We start from the raw sequence: 25,578 nt of genomic DNA on the forward strand, positions 1-25,578 counted from the left end.
ATTTTAGCAATTTGATTTCTATACTTTGCGAATAAAAATATTGCCAATAAGTAAGGAATGTTAACAATTCAGGTCACACAAAACAATGTTGAAGTTCCATAACTTGATTCATGATATTTTCAATGTGTGAGAGATCTGTTCTCATTTCACCAGGTTTGCCATGAAATATTTTAGCCAAGATGTTACATGTCCCTACCTGCTGGTGGTGGCTGTCCTGCTTTCTCTTCAAGTAATGGAGCAGAAGGCCCCCCAGGGTATGGAGGAGGTGGTTCTTCCGACATGGTTCACCACTGTTCATAAAAATAAACATATTAAACAGGAAACCAGATTAGTGTAGACTTTCGGTTACAGCTCTGAGATTGTAAACATGATTCTCAAATTTATACAAGTGACCACTCAATATATGTTCATATAGAACAGGAGGCCATTCGACCTACTCTATCAAAATCCCTCAATTTCAAACACTTTTATTAAATCTCCCATAACCTCCTCTGTTCCAAGAAAAATCAATACCAGCTTTTCTAGTCTCTTCACTCAACTGAAGCCCCTCATCCATAACATTCTGATTCATCTCCTCTGGCTTATCTCCAAGACCTTGACATCCTTCCTTAAGGTTGGTGCCCAGACTTGTACACAACACTCTAGCTGACCCTAACTAGATTTAGTATATACAAATTATGAGAGTCCTGATTCGGTATTCTTTTAAGAAAACAACCGTATTAACTTGTCCTGCAACCTTCAAAGATGTGTTTGTATACCCTGGAGCGTAGGAGGCGTAGGGATGATCTTATAGAGGAGGTCCATAAAATAATGAGGGGCATCGATAAGTCAACTTCTTTTCCCAACGGTAGGGGAGTCTAAAACTAGAGGTTCAAGTTAAGATGGGAGAGATACAAAAGGGCCAGAGGGGTAATTGTTTCACACACAGTGTGGTGAGCGAGTGGAATGAGCTGCCAGACGCAGTAATAGAGGGAAGTACAATTTTGTCTCTTAAAAAGTATTGACAGTTCTTTGAGTAAGATAAAAGGATATGGGCCAAATGCGGGCAATTGGAATTAGCTTAGTGTTAAAAACTGGGCGGCATGGACCAGTTGGGCCGAAGGGCCTGTTTTCATGCTGTAAACCTCTATGATTCTCTGGCCCTCTATTCCTACACCCTTTTTAAAATCGTACCATTTAATTGATAGTCTTGTATTCTTTCTTTAAAACAAATCATTTCATACTTTAATTCTATATGCTACAGGTGACATTTAGCTAACATTCCCATCAAGCCAATTTGGATTCATTAAAGGGTATACAAGAATAACTTGTGGAGGTGTTGTGTTTTAACAGTTTCTCATGAGGAGTACAGACCATTCAGAATTTACATGCTGAAATTGGAAAATTTGAATATCTGTTTCCAGGAGCAAATCAGCACATTTCCCCATTTCTGAAAGTTTTTCTTAGCTATGGAACATAACATGCAAAGTGCAATCGGAATCAACTGCCTTGAGGAAGACAGTGCACCCAGTTTAGCCTCAACATCTATTAGGAGAGCAGAAAGATTTTGGCAGAGTACAGGGATACATTCAAACTGCAGGATATCAAAGCCTTAGCAGTTAGTACATGTGAACTTCTACATACAAGGAGATCTGTGCACAGTCACACTACTCTAAAGTTATACAACAACTTAATAACTGTGAAGCTTTTTAAACTGATTATGTTAGGGTTCTCACGTTCCTGCTAGAAGCACAAAAATCTCATTTTCCAGCCATGTTTGTGGCTTGATGGGATATAGCAAAGCCAGCATTTATTGTCCATTTGGTGGTGAGCCACAACCATTGTAATCCAATTAGTATAGGTACACTCACAGGGCTGTTTGGGAGGGAGTTTCAAGATCTTGGAGTCAGCAACTATGGAGGATCATGGTGTGCGACTTGGGCAATTTGCATATGTATGTACTGCCCTCGTCATCCTAGGACGTAGGTATCACGGGTTTGGAAGGTGTTGAAGGAAGCATGACAAATTGCCGCAGTGCACATTGCAGTCATTGTGCATTGGGAATGAAGGCAGTGAATGTTTAAGGTAGTGAATGGGACACTGATCAAGCAGCCTGCTTTGTCCTGTACGGTGTTCAGCTTCACTCAACCAGGCAAGTGGAGAGAGTTCCATCACATTTGAGTTTTGTAGATGGTGGAAAGTCTTTGGGGAATCAGGAGACGAGTTACTCATTGCTCTTGCTGCCATATATGGCTTGTCCAGTTCAGTTTCTGGTCAATGGTAACTTTCAGGATGTTGACAGAGGGAGATTCAATAATGGTAATGCTGCTGAATATCATGGGGATATAGTTAGGTTCTCTCTGGTCGGAGATGGTAATTGCCTGGCACTTGTATGGCACCATTACTTGCCAACTATCAATATCATAGAATTTACAGTGCAGAAGGAGGCCAATCGGCCCATTGAGTCTGGAAAGACTCTTGGAAAGAGCACCCTACCCAAGGTCAACACCTCCACCCTATCCCCATAACCCAGTAACCCCACCCAACACTAAGGGCAATTTTGGACACTAAGGGCAATTTAACATGGCCAATCCACCTAACCTGCACATCTTTGGACTGTGGGAGGAAACCGGAGCACCCGGAGGAAACCCACGCATTTACAGGGAGGATGTGCAGACTCTGCACAGTAATCCAAGCCGGAATCAAACCTGGGACCCTGGAGCTGTGAAGCAGTTGTGCTATCCACAATGCTACCATGCTGCCCACACGGGCAATACAAGGCTGAAGGTTGCCCAGATCTTTATGGGCATGAGAGATGGTGGTACAGAAAGACACTTATTAAAGAATTGGTCTTCATGGTTTCAGACTGTACTCATAGAACATAGAACATAGAACATTACAGCGCAGTACGGGCCCTTCGGCCCTCGATGTTGCGCTGACCTGTGAAACCATCTGAAGCCTATCGGACCTACATTATTCCATTTTCATCCATATGTCTATCCAGTGAGCACTTAAATGCCCTTAAAGTTGGCGAGTCTACTACTGTTGCAGGCAGGGCGATCCACACCCCTACTACTCTCCGAGTAAAGAAACTGCCTCTGACATCTGTCCTATATCTATCACCCCTCAATTTAAAGCTATGTCCCCTCGTGTTGGACATCACCATCCGAGGAAAAAGACTCTCACTGTCCCCCCTATCTAACCCTCTGACTATCTTATATGTCTCTATTAAGTCACCTCTCAGCCTTCTCCTCTCTAACGAAAACAACCTCAATTCCCTGAGCCTTTCCTCGTAAGACCTTCCCTCCATACCAGGCAACATCCTAGTAAATCTCCTCTGAACCCTTTCCAAAGCTTCCACATCCTTCCTATAATGTGGTGACCAGAACTGCACGCAGTACTCCAGGTGCAGCCGCACCAGAGTTATGTACAGCTGCAGCATGACCTAGTGGTTCCGAAACTCAATCCCCCTGCTTATAAAGGCTAGCACACCATATGCCTTCTTAACAGCCCTATTAACCTGGGTGGCAACTTTCAGGGATTTATGTACCTGGATGCCGAGATCTCTCTGTTCATCTACACTACCAAGAATCTTGCCATTAGCCCAGTACTCTGCATTCCTGTTACTCCTTCCAAAGTGAACCACCTCACACTTTTCCGCATTAAACTCCATCTGCCACCTCTCAGCCCAGCTCTGCAGCTTATCTATGTCCCTCTGTATCCTATAACATCCTTCAGCACTATCCACAACTCCACCGACCTTCGTGTCATCTGCAAATTTACTAACCCATCCTTCTACACCCTCTTCCAGGTCATTTATAAAAATGACAAACAGCAGTGGCCCCAAAACAGATCCTTGCGGTACACCACTAGTAACTGAACTCCAGGATGAACATTTGCCATCAACCACCACCCTCTGTTTTCTTTCAGCTAGCCAATTACTGTTCCAAACCGCTAAATCACCTTCAATTCCATACTTCCTTATTTTCTGCAATAGCCTACCGTGGGGAACCTTATCAAACGCCTTACTGAAATCCATATACACCACATCAACAGCTTTACCCTGATCCACCTGTTTGGTCACCTTCTCAAAAAACTCAATAAGGTTTGTGAGGCATGACCTACCCTTCACAAAACCGTGTTGACTATCGCTAATCAACTTGTTCTTTTCAAGATGATTATAAACCCTATCTCTTATAACCTTTTCCAACATTTTACCCACAACCGAAGTAAGGCTCACAGGTCTATAATTACCAGGGTTGTCTCTACTCCCCTTCTTGAACAGAAGTTCAATATTTTCCTCTGAAACCCATAAAGCAGGACCGCTGCACAATTTTGGAATGATTACAGAACCAAGCTAGGGCTGGAGCAGACGACAGAGAAAGAAAAAATAAGCTTGCATTTATACGCAACTTTAATGAACTGATCCCTGAGCACTTTGCAGACAATGGATTCCATTTGAAGTGCAGTCACTTTTCATTTCCAATCCAGATGATTACAATTCCCAAATCGAGTGTGATGTGGGGAATGATGGCTTATGCACCTGCAATTTACAGACCTATTTAATACCCTGACGTGGAAATCATGAGGTCCTGAGTATTTGTCCTATTATTTCCGTGTATCATTTTTAAACCAAAACTCATCAAATTCACCAAGTTCTTTCTCTTGATCCATACCTTGGAATTGTATCCTCTGTATCTGTTTTCATAATGGATACAAATAACTAATTTAACAAGTCTGTCATTTTTAGGTTGCCAAGTAGTGTCACTTGTACTAATTTTAATAGATCTACATGCTCCTTCGGTACTCTTTCAATATAGCTGTGAAAATGTTTACTGTCAGCTTTTGTAAGTCTTCAGTGTTTTTCTTGCCCATATGTCCTTTTTGCATCAATTTCTTCTCTGTTGATTGTTATTGTTTTTTTTAACCTTGGCACTGTTTCATGGTTGCTTAACTACATATTAGGAGCCTTTTCCTTTTGGGGTACTGATTCTGCCAATGCCTTTTTGTTTTGGTCCAGCTAGCTGGGATTGGGCTGAGCTGGTTCCATTTTTTATCAAAGTATTTGCAGTCAGAGAATCACCATCACCGGTTTCTCTTCACATGTTGCACAGTTAACTTCAGGTGTCCTGACACACAGTTTCCTTGCCCCTCACCTATTTTTCATCCACATGCTGCCTCTCAATGTTATTACCCCAAAACACCTCAGTTTCCAACTCTACGCCTAGCTCTACCTCGCCATCTCTCTGAACTCCTCCACTGTCTTTATACTTGCCTCTCATCATAATGGATGAGCAGAAATTTTGTTCAACTGCATATTTGGAAGAGTGAAGCCATTATCTTGATCCCTACCACAAATTTCACTCCCTCGCCATTGACTCGTGGTAACATTGGGAGGGGGTGAAGAACCAGACTGTTTTAAACCTCAATGTCATATTTAATCCGAGTTGACCTTTCAACCCCATATCCAAGCCATCTCACTAGGACCTCCTATTTCTACCTCCATAATAATCGTCCATCTCCACCCCTGCCTCATGTCTGCAATTGAAATCCTCATCCGTGCCTTTGCTACCTCCAGATTCGATTGTTTCAACACTCTTCTGGTTGGCCTCCCACTTTCTACCTTCCATAAACTTGAAGTCACCTAGGACTCTGCCGTCCATACCCTTCACATCAAATCTCATTGACTCTTTACCCTTGCTCGCTGACTGACACTGGCGTTGAGTTAAGCAATGACTAGATATTGAAAATTCTAACCCTCCTTTTCAAAATCCACCATAGACTAGCCCCTTCCTATTTCTTTTTTTTTTAAAACAAACAATTTTATTGAGGTAGTTTTTCGGCATTGTAAACAATTACAGACATCAACAAAAAGAAAGCAAAAAAGGCAAAAATGTGCAAACATCCACGTACATTCAATACTTCAATCGTATCATACTGCACAACCCCGCTCCTTTCCCATCGGCACTACCCGCCAATTTATCCCTCCTACTCTACTCTTTCCCCCCCCCCCCACTGCTGACGCTCACTCTCCCGCAAAGAAGTCAATGAATGGTTGCCACCTTCGGGCGAACCCCTGTACAGATCCCCTCAAGGCAAACTTAATTTTTTCCATCCCCAGAAAACTCGGCATGTCCGAAAGCCACAACTCAGTCTTCGGGGGCTTTGAGTCCCTCCATGCCAATAATATTAGTCGCCGGGCTATCAGGGAAGCAGAAGCCAAAACATCGACCTCTTTCTCACCCTGGACTCCCGGGTCTTCCGAAACCCCAAAAATTGCCACCCATCGCCACCCTTGTTTTTAGTACCCAGGACACAATCCCTGCAAATCCCTCCCAGTACCCCCTAAGCATCCAAAACATGTGTACATGGTTCGCTGGTCCTCCTGCGCACCTAGCACATTTGTCCTCTACCCCAAAGAATTTGCTCATCCGGGCCACCGTCACGTGGGCTCGGTGAACGACCTTAAATTGAATCAGGCCGAGCCTGGCACATGTTGCGGTCGAATTCACCCTACTCAGGGCTTCTGCCCACAGCCCGTCCTCCATTTCCCCACCTAGCTCCTCCTCCCATTTGAGTTTTAGTTCCTCCGTCTGGGACCCTTCCCCCTTCATGAGCACCTTATAAATATCAGAGACTCTACCCTCCCCTCCTTCCCCCCTAGAGACTATTCTGTCTTGGATCCCCATTGGCGGGAGGCGTGGGAAGGATGGGACCTGTCTACGGACAAAGTCCCGCAACTGTAGGTACCTAAAATCATTTCCCCTTACCAGACCAAATTTCTCCTCCAAGCTCCTCAAACTCGCAAAGCTCCCTTCCAGGAACATATCGCCCACCCTTCCCACCCCCGCCCGCCGCCATGCTCAAAACCCCCCATCCATACTCCCGGTGGCAAACCGATGGCTGTTGCAGATTGGCGCCCAGACAGACGCCCCCACCTCCCTTACATGCCCCCTGCACTGGCCCCATATCCGCAGGGTCGCCACCACTTCCAGGCTGGTGGAGTACCTGGCCGGCGGCAGGGGTAGAGGAGCCGTGACCAGGGCTGTCAAGCTGGAGCCCCTGCACGAAGCCACCTCCACCCGCTCCCAGATAGACCCCGTACCCACCATCGACTTCCTTATCATAGCGATGTTAGCCGCCCAGTAATAGTTAATCAGACTCAGCAATGCCAGCCCTCCCTCGCTGCGGCTCCTCTCAAGCATCGCCTTCTTCACCCGCGGGGATTTTCCCACCCAAACGAAGCTCATGATCATCTTGGTAACCCTTTTGAAGAGGGACTGTGGGATAAATGAACAGGAATCTAGGGAGGATCGTCATCTTTACAGTCTGCACCCTCCCTGCCAGCGACAGTGGGAGTGCGTCCCATCTCCGAAACGCTCCCTTCATTTGTTCCACCACCCTGGCCAAATTTAACTTGTGCAGCCTGCCCCAGTTTCGCGCCACCTGGATCCCCAAATACCGAAAACTTTCCTCAACCAGCCTAATTGGTAGCTCTCTCAACCTGTTCTCCTGGCCCCTTGCCTGCACCACAAACATTTCACTCTTGGCCATATTTAATTTGTACCATGAGAACTGGCCGAACTTCCTCAATGTTTCCAGTATACTTTCCATCCCGTCCAATGGGTCCGACACGTACAGCAGCAGGTCGTCCGCATAAAGAGAGACCCTGTGTTCCACCCCGCCCCCTAACCATCCCCTTCCATCCCGTTGCGGCTCTCAGTGTAATTACCAGCGGCTCTATGGCCAGCGCAAACAGCAGCGGGGAGAGCGGACAGCCCTGTCTGGTCCCACGGTATAGTCGAAAATACTCTGACACTTCTCGGTTTGTCCTGACACTGGCCCTCGGGGCCTGATATAATAGCTTGATCCAATTCACCAGTCCCTCCCCGAACCCAAACCGTAAGAGCACCTCCCATAGATAGCCCCACTCTACCCGGTCGAAGGCCTTCTCGCCATCCATCGCCACCACTACCTCCACCTCCTTGCCCGTCAGGGGCATCATTATCACATTGAGTAATCTTCTCAAGTTGGCCGACAGCTGCCTGCCTTTCACGAACCCAGTTTGGTCATCCCCAATCACCTCCGGTACGCAGTCCTCAATTCTAATTGCCAGTACCTTTGCCAGGAGCTTGGCATCTACATTGATCAGGGAGTATGACCCGCACGCTTCTGGGTCCTTACCCCGCTTCAATATCAGTGATATGGTGGCTTGCGTGACATCGTCGGCTGCAGGATCCCTCTGTCCCTTGCCTCATTAAAAGCCCTCGCCAAGACCGGACCCACTAACTCAGAGAACGTCTTATAAAACTCTACTGGGTATCCATCCGGCCCCGAGGCTTTCCCAGACTGCGTGGCCTGTCGGCCCCCCAATACCTCCTCCGCTCTAAATCGGGGCCCCCAGCCCATCCACTCGCCCCCCACCTACTGTTGGAAATGTTAACCCGTCCAGAAACCTTTTCATCTCCTCCGATTCTTCCGGGGACTCCGAAGTGTACAGCTTGCTAAAGAAGTCCCGGAATACCTTATTCAATCCTGCCGGATCCTCCATTCTGCACCCCTCCCCATCCATCACTCTACTTATTTCCCTGGCCGCCTCCCTCTTCCTGAGTTGCTGCGCTAACAATCTGCTAGCCTTTTCCCCATGCTCGTACACCACACCCCTCGCCTTCCTAAGCTGTTCCACGGCCCTACTCGTGGATAGCGCCCCCAGTTCCGCCTGTAGTCTCTGCCTCTCCCCGAGTAAATCCTCCCCCGGGGCTCCGCGTGTTCCTCGTCTATCTGACCCATTTCCCTAACCACTCTGTCCATCTCTGCCCTGCCCGCCTTGGCCCTGTGTGCCCCAATTGAGCACCAACTCTCCCCGCACTACTGCCTTTAGCGCCTCCCACAGGGTCGCCGCTGAGACCTCCCCGTATCATTCACCTGCAAGTAGTTTTGGATACACCTCCGAAGCCTCTCACAGATCCCTTCCTCCGACAACAGTCCCACGGCTAGCCTCCATTGTGGGCATTGGTGATTCGCCCCTCCGACCTGCAGGTCTACCCATTGCGGGGCATGGTCTGAGATAGTGATTGCCGAATATTCCGTGTTCTTTACCTCCCCTATACAGTCCCTGCTTAGGACAAAGAAGTCTATCCTAGAATATACTTTATGGACGTGCGAGTAAAACGAGTAACCCCTTCCCGTCGGCTGTCTGGCTCTCCAGGGGTCCACTGCCCCCATTTGCTCCATAAACCCTTTCAGCTCCCTTGCCATTGCTGGGAGTCTACCCGTTCAGGGACACGACCGATCAAGCACCGGGTCAAGGACCATGTTAAAGTACCCCCCCCCCCCCCCATTAGTGGCCTACTAGAGTCCAGGTCCGGGATCTTCCCCAGCACTCTTTTAATAAAGTCCACGTCGTCCCAGTTCGGGGCATATATATTCACCAGCACCACTCTTCTCCCCTCCAGTCTGCCCCTTACCATCAGGTATCTGCCCCCCCTGTCTGCGACTATAGCCTCCGCCTCAAATTGCACCTGCTTGTTGATCATGATTGCCACCTCCCTGGACTTCGAGTCCAAGTCCGAGTGGAAGACCCGGCTAATCCAGCCCTTCCTTAGCCTAGTCTGGTCAGATACTTTCAGATGTGTCTCCTGCAACATAATTACGTCCGCCCTCAGAACCCGCAAATGCGCGAACACCCGTGTCCTCTTAACCGGCCCATTCAGTCCCCTGACATTCCAGGTGATCAGCCTGGTTGGGGGCCCAACCCCCAACCCCCCCCCCGGTCAGCCATAGCCTCTCTCGGGCCAGCCCCCAGCCCGTGCGTCGCGCCATTCTTGGCTGCCTCCACCCTCGACCTCCTTCCCACTGCCTACTTCAAATCCCTCCCACGTCAACAGAACAACCCCCCACCCCCCCAAGCAACATCCCCCGGTAACCCCACCCCCGCCACCCATTGGCTGTATTCTCTCTCCCCCCCCCCCCCCCCCACCTGACTTCCTTTACTAGCCAATCTGCTAGCCCGGTGACTCCTCACTCCGGCGCACCCCTGTCTCATTCCCATTGTTTCCCTGTCCTCATCCTCACTCCCCGGTGCCCCATCCCCCTCTCCAACCCGCTGGAGCAAACTCACTGGCACAGGAAGGCATGCACATCAGTAAAACAAAAACCCCCCAACCCACATCCTTAACCCCCCTCGCTGACCGGCCACCCTTAGTTACAATACCGGCTCCAGTGCACTCAGCGAGCCCCACAAAAAGTAAAAATCCACACAAAAAGGAAAAAACAGAAAAAAGTGGAAGGAGAACAAAAAAAACCATAGAAAAAACACAGTAACCAAAAACAAAGGGAATAGTCCCAAATGTCCCGCTTGGCACCTTTAACACAGCAAACCGTTGAACAGCGGTCCAGGTACATTCGGCGTCCCTTCGTATGATACTTCTCGTGTCCTAATTCGCGCCCGTCGGACCTCTTTTAGGGACCAGTCCCATATCCCTCGCAAAGTCCATCACTTCTTCAGGCTCGGAGTGGTGTTGACCCTGATGCGCGACCCAAAGACGGGCCGGGAACAGCAGACCAAACTTCACGTGCTTCCTTGAACGGCACCTCCTTGACTTGTTTCAAGGCTGCTCGCCGCCGAGCCACCTCCTGGCTTAGGTCCTGGTATATACAGAGAACACTGTTGTTCCACGTGCTGCTCCTGGCGCTCTTCGCCCACTGCAGCACCCGCTCCTTGTCCACGAGCCTGTGGAACCTGATCACCATCGGACGGGGGGTCCTCCCGGCCGCCCCTGCCCTCTGTATGCCCCCTCCAGCTCCGGCGGTCGCAGAAAGGCTTCAGCCCCCATCAGCTGCATCAACAGGTCTGCCACAAACGCTGCGACATCAGCTCCCTCCGGGAGGCCGATGATCCTCATTATTCCTGCGGGCTCTTTTCTCCAACTCCTCCACTCTGTCCAGCAGTCTTCTTTGCCGCTCCTTCAGCCTGTCAACTTCTAACGCCGCAATCGTCTGCGCATCCGCCTGTTCCTCCACCACCTCTCCCAGCTCCTTAACTTTTACATCTTGAGCATCCAGCCTCTGATTCAGCTGATCCACTGCCTTCTGAAGTGGGTCCAAATTGTCCCGCTTCAGCGCCTCAAAACTGCTCTTCATCACCTGGAGCATGTTATCCAGCACCTGCTGGATTGCTGAGTCCGAGGTCCGTGTGTCCGCCATCTTAGTTTCCAGGTTAGCTTCCTCTGCTCCTTGCCTCTGTCCCTTTCTCTCTCTCTTCCTCTGCTTCCTGGACTCCCGCGGTTCCATGTACTGCAGCCCGCTCTCCTGCACTTCCGCGGCCGGCTTTTTGCCACTCCTCAGTCCCGCTATCGCGGGAAATCAGCCCCTAAAGCTCCGCCGGAGTGAGCGCCCGCCGAATGTGAGGCTCACTCAATCATCGCCACCACCGGAAGTCGCCCCTTCCTATTTCTATCATCTCCAGTGCTACGACCCTCAAAACTATTCACACTTCTCTCTAATTTCAGCCTCTTGAGCATCTCCAATTTTAATCATTACACCACTGGTGGCTTTATATTTAGCTGCAAAGACCCCAAGTTCTGGAATACCCTCCCTAAACCCCCTCAGCTTCTCTCACTCACTTTCTTCCTTTAAACGGCCCCTTAAAAACTACTGTACTTGTTTGACCATTATCCCCAATATCTCCTTGTCCAACCCAGTGTCATATCTTTGTTTATTATGCCTCCAGAAATACCCAGAGGCGTGTGATTATATTAAAGATGCCATATAAAAACAAGTTACTTGTAACCTGTGCAAGGTGGCGACGACTGCTGCCCGGGGTCAATTCTGGCCTTGGATGACTGTCTGCACGAAGTTTGCACTTTCTCCCCGTGTCTGCGTGGGTTTCCTCCGGGTGCTCTGGTTTCCTCCCACAGTCTAAAGACGTGCAGGTTAGATGGGTTGGCCCAAAGGGTTAAGTGAGGTTGCTGGATTATGGGGATAGGACGGAGGCATGTACTTAAGTAGGGTGTTCTTTCCAAGGGCTGGTGCAGACTTGATGGGCCAAATGGCCTCCTTCTGCAGTGTCGGGATTCTATGAATGTGCCAAAACTGTTTTGAATGTGGGTTTGCCCATTAACAGTCTGATATCTGAAACGTTTATCATGCTTAAAAAACTTTGGATTTTGACTTCCCTTCCTTCGCAAATCCAACATCAAATTCAATCCTACTGTGGTTACTATTTGCAAGGTGTTCCCTTGCCACAAGATTGTTAATTATGATTTATTACTCATTTTTATATTTCATGTAAACTGTGTTCCTTTGTTCTAGAAAAATGTCCTAATTAGATTCTAAACATTTACAACCAGAGCATAACCTGCTTAGAACCACTTTTGTTTTGATACGTGCTACCACAATCTCTATATACTGTGCCATGATATCAGTATGATCAGGTCAGCAGGCAGCTCCTACCAGAGACTAACTTGTGTCCTTTTCTATCCCTTAATTCTACTTGTTGATCACACTAATCAATTATATTTACTGAAATCCCTTATTTCAACTTCAGTGATTATCGCTCAGCAATAGGTATATCCACTCTTTTCCTAACGTCTCTGTCCTCCCTAAAGATCCTGCAGCCTGATCAGGTCAGGAAGGCAGCTCCTACCAGAGACTAAGTTGTGTCCTTTTCTATTCCTTAATTCTACTTGTTGATCATACTAACCAATTACGTTTACTGACCTCTCTATTCTTCCTAAAGATCCTCCAGCCTGGAATATTGTGCTCTCAATCACAGGATCAGCTTCTAACTTTGCAAATGGGTTTTGAATGAATTAAAATCACACCCATGATGTAGCCAGGTCTCTAATGGTCATTGCAGCAAACCCTTTGAGTTGAATTTCTGCTTCAAATTCACTGGTTTTATTTCTTGAGCTCTGTGCATTTACGTTCAGAACCCTTGCTTAGTTTGCTGTCCCTAACTTCACAGGCGCTCCTACTTTCTCGCAATGTTGATTTTCTCCTCCCACCTCCCTGAAAGGTTTAAATCCCTCCTGATAGTCCTATTTAACTGCAAGAACACAGATGAAAAACATCCAGATGACACAGCCTTCCCAACCACTAGCAGTGTCCCATAGTCTTAAACCCTCAGCACTCTACACCATCCACCATCCTTCATATTGGCAAGACTAACCTCTACTTGTCTCGTTCAGCATATGGCATTGGAAGTAATTATAACCCTGGAGGTTCTGTTCGTTCAAACACCTTTTTGCAGAAATATGCTCCCTTTCCTGCCCTTTATCCTCAGCTAAAGCAGAGGTGCTGCAACTTGAACATGCTGTTCGATCCTGAGCCAAGGTCCTAACTCTACATCCAGTATCACAAAGACCACCACTCTAAACCCAACTCTGCCAATAGCCTTCGCAAATGGCAACCATGCTTTTGTCACCTCGAGAATGGATTACTCCAATGCTGGCCTCCACCCTCCAGAGATTTCAGCTGGTCCAGAACTCTGCTGACTTATTCTATCCCACACCAATTCAGCTCACACATTGTTGTGGGAAGACAAATGATTAGGATTTACTTAATAGCAATCTATTAGGGTAATTAACAACTATTCTTCAGAATTTTGCATCTATACAATGTAGTACATTATATTAAAGCAATAAAGGTCAGTTTTCATAAAGATGTGAGCTAAAAGCTGATGTGGCACCATCTAGACAGAATGAGGGTCAAGGCAACATGTTCCAGACATCAGTGACCTCAACAGTTATTCAACAGCACAATCTACAGCAGTCAGCATAAACGTTAACAAACATGTTTTTCTAACTTGAACCAAGAACCAGACACATATATTGGGTCTGGCACCAAGTAGGGAGGGATCCATAGAAAAATGTAGGGTAGAGAACACTCACTCTGCCTGGGTGCACATATTCAACTTTGTTTAATGCAAAACTTAAAACAGACATGACCCAATGCAAACAATATTCTTATCTATGTAACTACACTCTGTATAATCGTCACCTGATTATTTAGATTGGCGGAGTCAGTTCTGTAGGTCTCTCTGAAGCTGGGCTCTCCCAACACGTTGGTCAATAAACGATCGTTCTGTGCCTGAGTTGCCTCCGATTATTTTGTGGAAGAGTAAAACCACAACAATTGGTGCTGCGAGCAGGGTACCCGTATCAGAACAGCTCTGCAAAAAAGGGCAAGGATATTTTAGTTACCACCCATAGTTAGTGCAGTAAACCTGTCTGAAATGATCTGGCCGAGTATCAAAGAAACTGTGGGAGAACTCGGGGTAGTGAGGCGCCAGGATAGGAGACAGGGCCGTGCTGGTGAGTTACAGTCAGGAAAGACAGTAGCCGAAGCTGGGAGGCCAGACCACTAAAATAAATCTCATGTAAACAAGTTAATAAGAAAACGCAGATTTGAAAATGTAATGAACTCCAATTGGCTTTATTGGGTGGCCAATTGGAGTATGAGCTCCCTCAATGATAGCTCATTGAGGGGGCCCATATAAGCACCTGGGTAGGCTTTGTGAGCCAGTCTTAAGTTGACTGGACTGCTAGCAGCACTGTTTGTAGATGCTCCTGTAATATCGTTATTGTAAATAAATATTGGTGTGGTGATGGAACTCCTGCCTCCCATGGATTACTACAGTGGCGATGAGGTAAACTAAGAATTTTGCGGAGACCAGCTGCCGCACTCGGAGGGTAAACCTTGCCATTTTAAAAATGCCGTTTTTTGGGAGGTTAGAGGCATTCGACCCGGCTATTGAGGACTGGTCCCAGTATGTGGAGAGAATGTGTTACTTCTTCCGGGCAAATGATATACTGACTGACGAAAGGAGACGGCTTATCCTGCTGTCGGCGTGCGGACCCTCAGCTTTCGCCATTATATGTAGTCTGACTCATCCCAATGCGCCGGACATGAAAACTTTCCAAGAAGTAACGGAATTGGTGAAAGAGCACCACGACCCAAAACCACCCCACATTTTGCGTAAGTACAGATTCTACACAGCGAAGCGGAAAGACAGGGAGTCAGTCACGAATTTCTTGATCCGCCCAAGAAGGCTGGCGGAAAAATGAGAGTTCGGCCCAACGCTAAATGAAATGCTTCGGGACCGGTTAGCGTGTGGTACAAACAACCTCACAATACAGAAACGCCTGTTGGCGGAAACGGAGCTAGACTGCAGGCAGGCGTTACAGCTCGCACTGACCCTAGAAAAGGCAGCAAGTGGGGCGCAGGAACTACAGGGCACGCCAATGGAGGTAGATACCTGTGAGAGGGACTACCACAACGGGTCCTGCTACCAGATGGCTGCTCTCAGGAAAAACCTGAGGAATAGAGGGAAAAAGGAAAACCCCAGAACTGCCCCCAAGTCTGCCAGGACTAACTGGAGACAGAGGGAAGTACCGGCTGAGGCTCCCCCAACAGAGAAGGACCGTTTCTGGCACCAGACAGAGTGGGGTAACAGCGACAGAAGGAGGTGGCAAAAGAGGAATAGCAGGTGGGGACGCAGGGAAGTACACAACCTAGACGCCCCATCCTCCTCCAAAGGGGAACAATTATATAATATTGCAACGAAGAAAGCAGAACCCATTAAGATTACCCCACGGGTGAACGGGCGGCCGACAATAATGGAAATAGACACAGGTGCGGCCGTATCAGTAATGGGAGTGGCAGCATTTAGAAAAATCAAAGATGGACTCCAGCCACTAACCCTAACAAAAACATCGACAAAACTTAAAACCTACATGGGGGAACCCCTGGAAGTTCTAGGCACGACTCATGTACCCGTGGAATATGAGAAACAATTGGTCAGATTACCGTTGACGATAGTAGAGGGCTCCGGACCGAGCTTAATTGGACGAAACTGGCTGAAAGACCTAAAATTAGATTGGATGAAAATTTTCCAGAGTGGAAGCGGGCAGTTGAGCGGAGTACTCCAAAAATACCCGGAGGTCTTCCAGGAAGGGGGAAATCATAGGCGCCAAAGCAACTTTGCACGTGGACCCAGAAGCCATTTACGAAATTTTGTAAGGCCAGGCCGGTACCTTTTGCATTAAGGAAGAAAGTAGATGACGAAATAGAAAGGTTACGGCGCGACGGCATTATCAGACCAGTACAGTTCTCTGAATGGGCAGCGCCGGTTGTACCAATTTTGAAGCCAGACGGCTCGATACGTCTCTGTGGAGATTTCAAACAGACGGTAAACAAATACGCACTGCTGGACAAACACTCAATCCCGAAAATATACGACCTATATGCCAAATTGGCAGGTGGGCTTTTGTTCACGAAACTGGACATGAGCCGCGCCTACCTGCAGTTAAAACTGGACAAGGGCTTCCAGAAGTTTGCTACGATCAACACCCTGAAGGGCCTTTTTCGTTATACTAGGCTACCTTTTGGAGTGTCATCAGCCTGCGCTATATTCCAGCGTACGATGGAAAATATTCTGCAGGGACTACCGCAGGTGGCGATTTATTTGGACGATGTCTTAATCACGGGTAGGACAAACAGGGAACACTTAAGGAACCTGGAGGAAGAGCTCAGGCGTTTCGCAAAGGCAGGCGTAGGGCTAACAAGGGAAAAATGTGTTTTTCTGGCCCCACAAGTGATGTACCTGGGATATAAAAGTAGACAAGTCAGGCTTACACTCCTGCCTCCCGTGGATTACTACAGAAAACTAACTGCGTAGAGACGGACAGTGATAGAATGCTGTCAGGAAACTTTGTACCATGAACTTTGACTGGGGGGTTGAGGGCTCCATCACAAGGTTTATAGCCGAACAACCCCCCAGATTGTAGAGTAGTAAAACAAAGATATCAGTGGCTTTGGCATATACTAGAACGTGACTGATAGTTTAACAACAGAGACAGGAGCAAACAACGTCCAGGGAGCTGTAGAAGAATTTTTGTGACAGAGGTTACGAGCATATCCTTGATAGGTTTCTAAAGAGCTTCAGAAAGGAAACACCTACTTGGAGAAAGTCCCTTATAGGTTAGTTTACAGTACACACCCAGAGTGCTTTACAGCTGAGTAAAAGGTGTAAAGTGTTCAGGGAACAGATAGATAAGCTGCAGAATTCAGGATTGTTCAGGACAGACGTTCTCTCCTGCAAGAATCAGTTATGTTGGGAACAGGAAGCACATGATAGGGTGCATAGTGCCGAGAAAAAACTACTGCCATTAGACCAAAGATTGCAACAAGATATGAGTTACACTCAGAAAATACTAGACCAAGTGAGGCGTTTGAAGATACAGTGGGGATTTTGAGGAGATAATTCAGCTATAAAGTGTCACCTACTGCGAAGCAGACGACTCCCCGTGTTAATTAAACACCCTGAAATACAAATAAATCATCTGTTATCTCCGAAACAAGAACAGTTGAAAGCCATCCTCATAATACTTCTCAATAAAGTATATTCCTGAGAGGAAGAGGAATTGGAAAAGGGAGAAAACGTTCCATGGATAAACAAGAAAGTCAAGGAAGACAAAGGCAAAAACTAGGGCATACCATACTGCAAAAGCTAGTGGTAAACTGGAGGATTAGTTGAACTTCAAGGTTCAGCAAAAGTCTCCTAAATATAAAATCAAGAGATCGAAGATGAACTACGAAAGGAACCTAGAAGAAAACATAACACCGATACCAAAAACTTCTATAAGTATAGAAGGAGGAAGAGAACAGCTAAAGTAAATGTTGGCCCTTTATTAGAGGCCAATACTTGAGGTAATAATGGGGAACACAGATGGTGGAGGCACTGAACCAATATTTTGCCTGTCTTCATGGTAGAAGATAATTTAAAAATTCCAAAACTACAGTTAATGCAGAGGAACTTGGTGCAATAACCATCTCTAGGGAGTCAATATTGAATAAACCAATGGGACTAAAGGAAGGCAGGCAAGTCCCCAGGACCTGATGGCCTGCACCCTAAGGTATTAAGGGAAGTGGCAGCAGAATTATTAGTTGCATTGGTTTGATATTTCAGAATTCCCTGGATTCTGGAAGGGCCCCAGTAGATTGGAAACACACTAATGTGACACCCCTGTTCAAAAAGGGAGAGGGGCAAAAAGTAGGAAACTATAGACTGGTTAGCTTGACCTCTGTGGTGGGGAAGGTGCTGGAATCAATCATTAAGGAAGAGATCACTGAATATTTGGAAAGACAAAGCTCAATTCACCATTGTCAGCGTGGTTTTATGAAGGATAAGTCATGCTTGACAAGCTTGTTTGAGTTATTTGAGGATGTAACCAACAATGTGGATAATGGAGAACCTATGGATGTGATATACCTAGACCTCCAGAAGGCATTTGACAAGGTGCCGCATAAAAGACTGCTCCAGAAGGTGAGATCGCAGAGGATTAGGGGAAAAGTACTGTATTGGATTGAGGATTTGCTGACTGACAGAAAGCAAAGTCGGGATAAATGGGTCCTTCTCCGGCTGGTGAACTGTAACTAGCAAGTTGCCACAGGGGTCAGTCCTCGGACCTCAACTGTTCACAATCTATATAATAATCTGCAAGCAGGGACAGAATGCAACATAGCAAAATAAGTGGGACAGCAGGCAGTGAAGAGAAAAGATTTTGCAGATGGATAGGATGCAGGGTCACAAGAATGATCCCTGGAATGAAGAACTTGTCGTATGAGGAACGTTTGAGGACTCTGGGTCTGTACTCGTTGGAGTTCAGAAGGATGAGAGGGGATCTTATTGAAATGTACAAGGTACTGCAAGGCCTGGATAGAGTGGATGTGGAGAGCATGTTTCCACTTGAAGGAAAAACTAGAACCAGAGGACACCATCTCAGATTAAAGGGACGATCCTTTAAAACAGAGATGAGGTGGAATTTCTTCAGCCAGAGGGTGGTGAATCTGTGGAACACTTTGCCACAGAAGGCTGTGGAGGCTAATTCACTGAGTGTCTCTAAGACAGAGATAGATAGGTTTATAGAGAAGAAATACAGCACAGAACAGGCCCTTCGGCCCACGATGTTGCGCCGAACTTTTGTCCTAGGTTAATCATAGAATTTTGGACAATTTGTCATGGCCAATCCACCCAACCTGCACATCTTTGGACTGTGGGAGGAAACCGGAGTACCCGGAGGAAACCCACGCAGTCACGGGGAGGATGTACAGACTCCACACAGACAGTGACCCAAGTCGAAATCGAACTTGGGACCCTGGAGCTGTGAAGCAATTGTGCTATCCACAATGCTACCGTGCTGCCCTTAAGAAGTTAACCTACACTCCCTTATTCTACCCTAATCCAAGTACCTATCCAATAGCCGCTTGAAGGTCCATAAATTTTCCGACTCAACTACTACCACAGGCAGTGCATTCCATGCCCCCACTACTCTCTGGGTAAAGAACCTACCTCTGACATCCCCTCTATATCTTCCACCATTTATCTTAAATTTATGTCCCCTTGTAATGGTGTGTTCCACCCGGGGAAAAAGTCTCTGACTGTCTACTCTATCTATTCCCCTGATCATCTTATAAACCTCTATCAAGTCTCCCCTCATCCTTCTCCGTTCCAATGAGAAAAGGCCCAGCACCCTCAATCTTTCCTCGTATGACCTACTCTCCATTCCAGGCAACATCCTGGTAAATCTCCTCTGCACCTTTTCCAAAGCTTCCACATCCTTCCTAAAATGAGGTGACCAGAACTGCACACAGTACTCCAAATGTGGCCTGACCAAGGTTTTGTACAGCTGCATCATCACCTCACGGCTCTTAAATTCAATCCCTCTGCTAATGAACACTAGCACACCATAGGCCTTCTTCACAGCTCTATCCACTTGAGTGGCAACTTTCAAAGAACAATGAACATAGACCCCAAGATCTCTCTGCTCCTCCACATTGACAAGAACCCTACCATTAACCCTGTATTCCGCATTCAGATTTGTCCTTCCAAAATGGACAACCTCACACTTGTCAGGGTTAAACTCCATCTGCCACTTCTCAGCCCAGCTCTGCATTCTATCTATGTCTCTTTGAAGCCGACAACAGCCCTCCTCACTATCCACAACTCCACCAATCTTCGTATCATCTGCAAATTTACTGACCCACCCTTCAACTCCCTCATCCAAGTCGTTAATGAAAATCACAAACAGCAGAGGACCCAGAACTGATCCCTGCGGTACGCCACTGATAACTGGGCTCCAGGCTGAATATTTGCCATCCACCACAACTCTCTGTCTTCTATCGGTTAGCCAGTTTGTTATCCAACTGGCCAAATTTCCCACTATCCCATGCCTCCTTACTTTCTGCATAAGCCTACCATGGGGAACCTTATCAAATGCCTTACTAAAATCCATGTACACTACATCCACTGCTTTACCTTCATCCACATGCTTGGTCACCTCCTCAAAGAATTCAATAAGACTTGTAAGGCAAGACCTACCCCTCACAAATCCGTGCTGACTATCCCTAATCAAGCAATGCCTTTCCAGATGCTCAGAAATCCTATCCCTCAGTACCCTTTCCATTACTTTGCCTACCACCGAAGTAAGACTAACTGGCCTGTAATTCCCAGGGTTATCCCTATTCCCTTTTTTGAACAGGGGCACGACATTCGCCACTCTCCAATCCTCTGGTACCACCCCTGTTGACAGCGAGGACGAAAAGATCATTGCCAACGGCTCTGCAATTTCATTTCTTGCTTCCCATAGAATCCTTGGATATATCCCGTCAGGCCCGGGGGACTTGTCTATCCTCAAGTTTTTCAAAACGCGCAACACATCTTCCTTCCTGACAAGTATCTCCTCAAGCTTATCAGTCTGCTTCACGCTGTCCTCTCCAACAATATGGCCCCTCTCATTTGTAAATACTGAAGAAAAATACTTGTTCAAGACCTCTCCTATCTCTTCAGACTCAATACACAATCTCCCGCTACTGTCCTTAATCGGACCTACTCTCACTCTAGTCATTCTCATATTTCTCACGTATGTGTAAAAGGCCTTGGGGTTTTCCTTGATCCTACCCGCCAAAGATTTTTCATGCCCTCTCTTAGCTCTCCTAATCCCTTTCTTCAGTTCCCTCCTGGCTATCTTGTATCCCTCCAGCGCCCTGTCTGAACCTTGTTTCTTCAGCCTTACATAAGTCTCCTTCTTCCTCTTAACAAGACATTCAACCTCTCTTGTCAACCATGGTTCCCTCACTCGACCATCTCTTCCCTGCCTGACAGGGACATACATATCAAAGACACGCAGTACCTGATCTTTGAACAAGTTCCACATTTCACTTGTGTCCTTCCCTGACAGCCTATGTTCCCAACTTCTGCACTTCAATTCTTGTCTGACAGCATTGTATTTACCCTTCCCCCAATTATAAACCTTGCCCTGTTGCTCGCACCTATCCCTCTCCATTACTAATCTTGATTAATAAGGGGATGAGGGGTTATGGGGAAGGCAGGAGAATGGGGATGAGAAAATATCAGCCATGATTGAACGGCGGAGTAGACTGGATGAGCCAAGTGGCCTAATTCTGCTCCTATGTCTTATGGTCTTATGATATAGATAGGCTAGGAGATTGGGCCAAAATTTGGCAAGTCGAGTTTAGTGTAGATAAATGTGAGGTTATCCCTTTTGGCCAAAAAAAAAAAGAAAAGCAAATTATCTAAATGGAAAGCAGATTCAAAAAGCGTCTGGGCAGAAGGATCTGGATTTCTTTGTTCATGAATCGCAGAAGGTCAGTATGCAGGTCAGCATGTAATTAAAAAGGCAAATGGAATGTTAGAGTATATTGCAATAGGACTGGGGCATAAAAGTAAAGAAGTGTTGCAATTGTATAGGGTGTTAATGCGAGCACATTTGAAAGAGTGTGTCCAGTTTTGGTCTCCTTATTTGAGGAAGGATGTTGTGACATTGGAGGCAGTTCAGAGGAGATTCACCAGATTGATTTTGGGGATGAAAGGGTTGGCATATGAGGAGAGATTAAACAGTATGGGCTTATGCTAGCTGGAATTTAGAAGGATGAAAGGGGACCTGATTGAGGTACATAAGATACTAAAAGGGATTCATAAAGTAAATGTAGACCAAATGTTCCCCCTTGTGGGGCAATCTAGAACGCAAGGTCACAGATATGGGTTGAGAGGCGGTAGATTTAGAAATGAGATGAGGAGGCAGTACTTCTCGCAGACGGTGGTGAATTTGTGGAACTCACTATCCCATAGTGCGGTGACATCTGAGTCATGAAATGGTTTCAAGGGGGAGATATTTCTATTTCTGATATTAAAAACAGGTTAAAAGGGATAGGGGAACAGGTACGGAGGTGGATTTGAGACCAGGAAAAGATCTGATTGAATGGCGGAGCAGGCTCGAAGGGTTCATTTGCCAATTTCTGCTCCTAATTCTTACGTTTCTATGTTCCCTCTTCTACGCCTCTCCAGTATCTTAAGGGAATGCTGGCGGGCGAGGTTAATCGACTTCTACACAGTCATGATCCACGACCCTTACTCCGAGTTTGTTTGCCCAGTTGAAGGAATACCACACACATTCGGGTCAAGTCATTGTTGAAGCAGATGTTGTGCACAAGTATCATAGATTAAAATAATTAGTTTGGAAAGGGAACATAAATTCATTTAATCTGAACTTCTGCGAGTTTCTGTGTTTAAAAGAAATTTGAACCGTGCTAGAATTAAAAAGGCTCGAGTATGAAATAAAACAGTCCACTTTGGAATTGTGAAAGTTGTCCTAAAACAAAGACGAATTTGACAGCATTCCAATATGAATTTTCCAAAACATTTGAGTTATAAAAAAATTGAGTCAGTTTTACAACCCTTTTCACAAAATATCTTTTGTAAATTTGGTTAAGTAGCAACTATTAGAAACTGAAAGGGAAAAGGATAGACAACTGAAATTAATTGAAGTAAATAGAACAAAAATAGTGAACTTGTATGAAGGGATGTAAATGCGCGCCAAGTTTCTCTACCCACTCCCCGCCCCTTTAGGTTCTGCAGGAAAATTAACCATTTCAGGAGACAGCTCATTTGTTCTAAATTGCCCGGAAAACTACATACTATGGTATGTATAGGTCTGTTTATACAAGGTTTAATTGTGGACTTGTGGGAACTCAATAACGTAGAAAATTTTAAACATAGTCAAGTGGAATTTGGAATAAGTGAGAGAATATTATGTTTCTCACATACCCCAGATAAGGAACAAGGATTTTTGCAGGTGATAGATTATTTGGTTGAGAATGGGCTGAGAATTTGAATCAACAAAGAATAGGTGAAGCCTATAAAAATCAAGCATTGAAAATGTCTTTAAATGGAACCAAGATTTTAAGAGATTGCAAGGGAACACACATCATACCTGAACTTGCTGATCTCCATCAGAGGCACTGGTGATGGAGCTAAAATTCTCATTCCGGTGCTCAAATCTTACCATGTCCTTGGTTACTAGCCCCATTCTAACACCAGCTCCCCTTGTGCTCTCACCTTCTCCCATTTCCCTTTCTCCCATTACTACGTACTAGTGATTGTTTCCAACCACCTGGACCCAATACACCTCATATTGGAGCACTTTCTTAGTGCTTTCCTTTGAAGTAGCAGCTTACGTTATGTGCTCAAGTAACTGGAGTAGTGAGGTTCAAACCCACAATCTCCCACCTCCTCCATCATTGCCGCTCCTGCAACCTCAGTGGCCTCTCTGTTTTCACTCTTCCATCCCAACACTCCATCATCCTCCTCCATTCCCCCTGTCCTCTCTGTGACCCCCTCCTCCGCCAGAATTAGTCTGCATCAATGAATGCAGTATAATGTGGCCACTTCCTCTGGGCTACAGCAACTTTAATTATATATAATATATATATATATATATATATATATATATATATATATATATATATATTCATAGTGGCTGAAAGTGAGTGAATTGAAGTCACGTAGGGAAATCAAAAATTACAGGAGGTATTTCATTTAAGGCACATGAAAGTTCCCAGAAGTTCAATGGTACTATGAGGTTTCTGATATATTGCTTTTAGTACATATTTTTAGTTATTTATGCAGACCAGAACATACAGTGCAGAAGGAGCCCATTCGGCCCATCGAGTCTGCACCGACCCACTTAAGCTCTCACTTCGACCCTATCCCCATAACCCAGCCTAACCTTTTTGGACACTCAAAAGGCAATTTAGCATGGCCAATACACCTAACCTGCACGTCTTTGGACTGTGGGTGGAAACCTCGAGGAAACCTATGCAGATACGGGGAGAACATGCAGACTCCGCACAGACAGTGACCCAAGCCGGAAATCGAACCTGGGACCCTGGTGCTGTGAAGCAACAGTGCTAACCATACCATAACATCCTACAAATTTTCAACTCTATGCATTGCAATGAAAATTAGGTATCGTAAAGCCTCAGTAAAAAAAAAAATCGAGCTATATTCTTTAGAATCACAACTTAAGTGAAATAAATTGAACTGAATCGGGGTTCCATAGGAATCAATGTAGAAACAGGAGTTAGATTCTTTTGGACATTTCTCTTCAGGAAAAACTAATCACAAGTTTAAATACTGCACAGTATATTCCCAAATGAAACATTTTGAATAAAATATTTCAATAAAATAAGAAAGAAAAAAAGAAAAATACGATAACATTCACCTCACTTTTTTCTTCGGCAGTCCCTCAGGTTTGAGGATGACTTGTTTGAGTATGGAAGTGACCCAATACATGATCTGCAGACTTTGCCATATGTGAGGTAGGTATTTCTTGGAGGGTGCGTTGTTTCGTTTGGAGGTTTGTGCTCTCTCTCCCAACCTTAACTTTGCTTTTGTATGTTCTCCACAAATAAACCTTCACCATTTATAGAACATAGAAAATACAGCACAGAACAGGCCCTTCAACCAACGATGTGCCGAACTTTTGTCCTACATTAAGAATAAATCATTCTACACCCCAGCATTCTACCGTAATCCATGTACCTATCCAACAGCCGCTTGAAGGTTCCCAATGTTTCGACTCAACTACTTCCGCAGGCAGTGCATTCCATGCCCCCATTACTCTCTGGGTAAAGAACCTACCTCTGACATCCCCCCTATATCTTCCACCATTCACCTTAAATTTATGTCCCCTTGTAATGGTTTGTTCCACCCGAGGAAAAAAGTCTCCGACTGTCTACTCTATCTATTCCCCTGATCAGCTTAGAAACCTCAATCAAGTCGCCCCTCATCCTTCTCCGTTCTAATGAGAAAAGGCCTAGCACCCTCAACCTTTCCTCGCAAGACCTACTCTCCATTCCAGGCAACTTCCCGGTAAATCTCCTTTGCACCTTTTCCAAAGCTTCCACATCCTTCCTAAAATCAGGCAACCAGAACTGCACACAGTACTCCAAATGTGGCCGTACCAAGGTTTTGTACAGCTGCATCACCACCTCATGGCTCTTAAATTCAATCCCTCTGCTAATGAACACTAGCACACCACAGGCCTTCTGCACAGCTCTATGCACTTGAATGGCAACTTTCAAAGATCTATGAACATAGACCCCAAGATCTCTCTGCTCCTCCACATTGCTAAGAACCCTACCGTTAACCCTGTGTTCCGCATTCATATTTGTCCTTCCAAAATGGACAACCTCACACTTTCCAGGGTTAAACTCCATCTGCCACTTCTCAGCCCA

General features: G+C 46.1%; 1 protein-coding gene across 3 annotated transcripts in view; it reads right to left on the bottom strand.

The window, feature by feature from the left end:
- Positions 1-25,578, bottom strand: part of cdip1 (cell death-inducing p53 target 1) — an 80,137-nt gene that overhangs the window by 16,193 nt on the left and 38,366 nt on the right. For 2 of the 3 annotated variants that reach the window (XM_038819724.1, XM_038819725.1), the window contains exons 2-3: positions 13,981-14,152; positions 197-290 (exon numbers count right to left, since the gene is read on the bottom strand). In XM_038819724.1, the coding sequence (XP_038675652.1) occupies positions 197-281 (85 nt within the window). In that variant the 5' untranslated portion in view covers positions 282-290; positions 13,981-14,152. The remainder of the gene's footprint in view (positions 1-196; positions 291-13,980; positions 14,153-25,578) is intronic. The other variant, XM_038819726.1, reaches the window with a different exon arrangement.

Source organism: Scyliorhinus canicula, chromosome 15 (genome assembly GCF_902713615.1).
Source record: "Scyliorhinus canicula chromosome 15, sScyCan1.1, whole genome shotgun sequence".
In the NCBI taxonomy this organism is placed as follows: Eukaryota; Metazoa; Chordata; class Chondrichthyes; order Carcharhiniformes; family Scyliorhinidae; genus Scyliorhinus; species Scyliorhinus canicula.